A 5,350-nucleotide genomic window follows, 5' to 3' on the forward strand; every position below is an offset into this window, starting at 1 on the left:
CTCTCTCTCTCTCTCTCTCTCTCTCTCTCTCTCTCTCTGTATGCACATGCATGTGTGTAAGTGGCATCAGAGGCCAGAAGAGGAGGGTCAGATCCCTTGGAGCTGGACGTACAGCTGTTTGTGAGCTGCCTGACCTGGGTGCTGGGATCTGAACTCCAGGCCTCCGGATTGAGTAACAGGTTAAGAGCAGTTAGCAGCTCTTAACCTCTGAGCTGACTCTCCAGCCCCTTATCACTTTCTTCAGAGACAGGGTACAAGGCAGTCACCTGGGGAATGATGGTCATGGAGAGTATTAACTTGCTGTAGCTCTTAGAAACGGCAACCTAGGTTTGATTTTATAAAAATCTGTTAAAAGCCAGTACTATGGGTACAATGTTTTCCTGGACCACAAACAAATTTTCCCATATAGCAAGAAGCATTCACATTTGGGAATATGGATTCCTCAACTTTCTGGATATAATTTGATTGTCTAGGTATCACTAGTAAACTGGTCACCCAGGTACCTCCGATGTTTTGTGATATTAGTGCATTAAGTAATAAGCAAGATTCTATGCCTGGTTGATCTACTACTGATTTAAATTGTGATTAGTTATGTATATTTCATCTGTTCCCCAGCTTCCCAACACATAGTGAGCATGAATACATCGTTCAGTCGGGAACTCGGAGCTACGTTTGTAAGAAGGCATTTCAGCTTGTCAGTCTTCTACAATTCGTTGCCCCTTATGTCCAGTCAGATGAGAGTCAGAAAGAGGATTCTGAAAGATGTCAGCACCAAGTCACCAGCACAGCCCTGGCTTTAGATCTGTCCTCACTGCTTTCCAAAGAAACAGAGTCCAGAGGTGAATGGGTGGTCTCACACAAAAGACCATATGTCACACTTGTATCCCATTCCCCTGGCTCTTCATCCCAGGAACTGAGTATTATGCTGAAGCAGTTTCTCTGTCTGTCTCTGTCTCCTTTATGGCAGCTGATGTTACCCAAACCTGAAGGAGACTCCCCCGTAGGACGCGGATCATTGGATCTCCTGCGGCAGCACAGTGCTTCGTGTCGGTGAGTTCCCCTATTGTACTGCATTCTGTTCTGTTCCCCGCCTCCAAGTTTATCATGTACCACTCATGTGTCTTAGCACAGTTCCTGCGTGTCCATGTGAGCCAAGTTCTGCAGCTCACCGAATACAAGCTATTTCCACCCAAACAAAAGTCCATTCCTCCCCCACTAGTCACATTTCCCCTAGTCATGAGTCCCACTGAGAGGAAAATAAGCAGGGTGGATGCTGCCCGAGGCAAGTAGCATCTCTGGCAGAAGCTGCCTTGGCTGAGGTTTTGGCAGGGTCTCCAGGACCGACGAGGTCGCTCCTTAAATGGAGAGATGCGAGAGACTGCCTGTGCCAGGATTTGGGTTCAGGGAATCCTAGGTGTTCAAAATGCAGATGTTCTTTTGCTCTCCGGGTCTCGGGGCTCCACACCTATCTGGTTGCCTCCATACACAGAGATAGGGGAGGGGCATGGTGTGTGAGCACTCTATGCAGAAAGGACAGGCATCAAATAGTGTCCGGGCCAGAGGTTTAGCATTCTCCCATGAAATAAGATGGAAAAAGGTATTCTCAATCCAGAGATGCGGGCTAGGGACATATGGACATCTCACAGCAGCTCAGCATAGGGCACTGGGAGAATGGACTTGGGAGCTGACCACGGAGGCACTTCAGAGCCTCCCCAACCCCGCACCCACTGGGAGTCCATTGCTGTCCAAATTCTCAACACAATCAGCCACTGTGATCCTAGGAAGAATAGGACAGGAACTTCTGGGAGCATGTAGCCTCCCAGAACAGCTGCCTCTCCTCAGCACACACTAGGTGTTAGTGACCTCTTAGGACACCAGATTCCCTTCTTTACTCCAACCACCACACATCTCCTATGTCACAAATATGATAAGCTGGTATAATGCTCTCTGCTGTAGACAGTCAACCCGTGAGGCTGGCAGACCTCTCTCATTAAAAGTAGGAAGTCTCTGGGGAGCAGATGATGGCTGAGTGGGTAAAATGCTCCTTGCACAGGGTCAGGGCCTGAATCCAATTCCCAGTACTCATTAGAAGAGAAAAAAGAAAAAGAAAAGGAAAGTAAGACACCTATAATCTCTGCTCTGAGGACCCAGAAGCAGGAGGATCAACAGGGGGTGCTGAACAGTCAGTCTAGCCCACTCAGTGATAAGATATCATACCCTTGCCTTTGAAATCAGCTGTCCCCTGGCTCAAAGACTTCCATTCCGATCTGTGACATCCGAAGTTTGTCTTCCAAGCACAGGCTGAAGCCTCACACGTCTTCCTCTCCTTCACTGTGACGGAGGGAACGAACGAGGCAGTCGAGAATACAGTAGAACCCAGGCTCCAGCGATACTGTTGGGGAGAGCAGAGGATGGGAAGGTTGGGAGACTCAGAGACACAGTGTCGCCAGGAACCTAGTGCGTTGTCTGGATAGTGGCGTCCTGTGCAGAGAACACAAGGCCATGTGTGCCTAATACCTTACCCAGGCTTGGTGATGTTCCAGAGGGGGGAGACACGGGAATTGCACTCTCTGGCACAGGCCAAAGAGGCCTAGGCATAACGTGAGCTTGCTCAATTTTTAAAAGACCCACATCTGGACATGTGCACCATCAAGCATGAACTGAACATTTATTTGGATTGGGAAGGAAAAGCATAAGGAGGTTTCACGGTGCCAGTAGCAACCCTCACACTCTCTCTCCCAGATACTACTTTTTGAAGGTGCTTCTTGCAGGTCGTCTGGGGAGCTGCAGGGAGTGATGGCAGAAAGGAAGCAACTCCCTTCTAAGGAGTGGGTGGAGGAGGAGCCCTGGCAGAGGCTCTGCCGGCTGCTGATCTCTTCCTGGCTGTCTTTAAGATAGTCTTGTCAAAAAGGTCTTTCTCACGGTACCTCACAGGTGGGCCACGCAGGTATTTTTCTTCTGCCTCCTGGTAGTTGAGCTCATCCAGGGCAGCGATGGAACAAATAATGGCTTCTGGAAGAAGAACCTCCATCGTGAGCCTCACTTTGTCTCCCCCTGTCAGGGTGAGTAGGTTCTCGTCTGCATGCTTGCAGAGTTCTTGTAGATGCTTGCCCACCAGATGCAGCTGGTCATCGTCCTCCAGGTAGGTCTCAATGCACAACACTTGCCTCTTTTCTTTCGAAAGGTTAGAGAGCCATCTGGACTGCTTCCTGCCCTTCATGATGTCCAGCAGGTGCTGGTCAGCCCCCTTTCTCTTCACAATGAAGTCGACGAGCTTCTGATTGTGTCTGTCACGAGTGGCCCTCATGCGGTCAGGCAGGAGTTTTTTGCAGAGCCTGCTCCCGCCCAGGGAGCTCTCCTCCTCCCACTCCTCCAGTTCTGCATAACTCACCTTTGGGAAGTCGATGTGCAGGTTGCCCTCTTGGATGGCCTTCCTTAATGGGTAACTGGTTTGGCTGGTGTAGTAGTCCAGGAAAGTGTTCAGGAAGGAGCCCTGAGCAATGCCCTGTCTGTAGTGGTCAATCACTGAGAAGCACCAGCTGACACCCTGGCTGTAGGCTTTGCTGGCTCTCCTCAAGAGGGCTTTTTTCTCCTCACAATCCAGGTGCTTCAGCCTGCGGAGAGGGACACGGATGCCCCTGTGCTCTAAGGGCATGTCTGCCTCGATCAACAGCACCCTGGCCATCTTGTTGCTTTTGCTGACACTCTTGACCACTGCAGGCCAAAACGGCAGATCCTGAAACTGAAACCAGACCAATGCTCCTCTTTCAATGGTGTTTGGCTGCTGGGCAGAAGTCACATTCGTGGCTTGTCCGTCTTGTGGAACTCTGGCTCCTCTCCTCTGGTCCCTGGTGCTGACCACCTTTGAGGAGACCTGAGGTTCGAGTGCTGGGAGCCGGCATTTCTCACACAGCATCTGGAGCCTCCTTTTTCTACCAGCAATACGGCGTGATCTTCTCAGCCTTGGGATCGGAGGCATCGAGGCTGCTGCTGCCCCTTCTGACGCTGACTTTGGAGCAACCGGGCCAGGCTCCTCTGTCTTCTCTGGGAGGCTGGGCTTCCTACGAGCTCCAGGGGCCGGGATCTCCAGGGGGGCATATGATGGTTCGTGGTTGGGCAAGGTGGAGACATGCCGCTGCGGCCCAGGTGGAACCTGCCTTTTACGCTTGGTCCCGGTTCGTTCCGTGTAGATGGGGGCACTCAGAGATTTGAGTCTTGAAGCTTTCCTCTTTCTCTTCCTCTGTGGTTCACCAGCAGCTGCTGTTGGTATCAGGTCACATGGCCACATGCTGGTGCCCCTTAGGATCTTTACTTGCATTTCAGGAGGAGGATGAGGCCAAACTGCTGTGTGTGCCTGAGATTTGGGACTCTGCATTGTACCTTCGTTCTCTGAGCACACCGACACAGAATCAGGGTGTCTTCTCTTCCCAGGACTCCTCCCGAAATGCCCTTGACCTTTCTGATTCCTCCCTTGGAGGTGAGGGCAGGAGCTGGCTGGCTCTTTCAGAGCCTGTGGGGATGCCACGGTGGAGGTCGGTCTGCCACGTGTCTTTCCTCCTCGGACCAAGCCTGTTCCCTCACCCAGCACTTCCAGTGCCACCTTGAGGGCTCTTCTGTATGCATTGGCCTCCTGTGTTGAGGCAGTGCCCCGGGACTCCGTCCCTCCCAAGGAGGTGATGTTTTCAATTTCAGACTTGGTCAGGGGCCTCACGTCTGTGCTCTTCACTCTCAGTTTCTCACCCACAGGGAGAATTTGAATCTCAAGAAAAGATGTCCGTCTCCGCTGGCTTTGGTCTGAAGTCCCGGATCCGGACAGCACCCTTGCAGGCCACAACTGGCCTTTCCAGTCACATAATACATACTTGGCAGTGTCCATGGTGAGGGGCGTCTTGGGGCTGTGCTCAGTCTGGGTGACTCCCTGGGTTACACTGGACTCTGTGATCACAGGTCACCCCTGAAACTGCACTCATGCTTGTTGGGATCTCCTACTAGCAGAATCTCCCAGAGAGGCTGCAGTTGATGTTGCTCAGGGTAGTGGAGGAGTATTCTGAAATATGTAAAGGGAAGCAGAACTAGGTTAGGAAGGAAATTTCCTTTGGTGGACACATGCTCATTGAGGTGATAATAGAGATAGTAAGGATGCACTTACAAACACAGCCTGATCTACACAGAGGGGTAGATCAATGGCAAGGACATGGGGAGGATATGGAAGGTTCTGGAGCAGATCTGTAACACACTAATGCCTACCTCTTTACCCACCTTAAGGCCTGGGAGCTGGACATCCATCTGGGGAGATGGTGTCTGTCATGGTTTGATTCTTCATTGCTGTGACAAAACACTCTGACCAGTA

The 5,350-nt window shown here is 51.3% G+C and overlaps 1 protein-coding gene across 1 annotated transcript; it reads right to left on the reverse strand.

Moving 5' to 3' along the window:
• Positions 1–2,821: 2,821 nt before the first annotated feature.
• Positions 2,822–5,344, reverse strand: LOC103728626 (PWWP domain-containing DNA repair factor 3B-like). The gene has a single exon (XM_008826599.3). It carries the CDS (start codon positions 4,874–4,876, stop codon positions 2,822–2,824), a length of 2,055 nt encoding a protein of 684 aa, XP_008824821.1. The 5' UTR covers positions 4,877–5,344.
• Between the last annotated feature and the right edge of the window lie 6 nt (positions 5,345–5,350).

Source organism: Nannospalax galili, unplaced genomic scaffold, assembly GCF_000622305.1.
Source record: "Nannospalax galili isolate Female #2095 unplaced genomic scaffold, S.galili_v1.0 C50066558, whole genome shotgun sequence".
NCBI lineage: Eukaryota > Metazoa > Chordata > Mammalia > Rodentia > Spalacidae > Nannospalax > Nannospalax galili.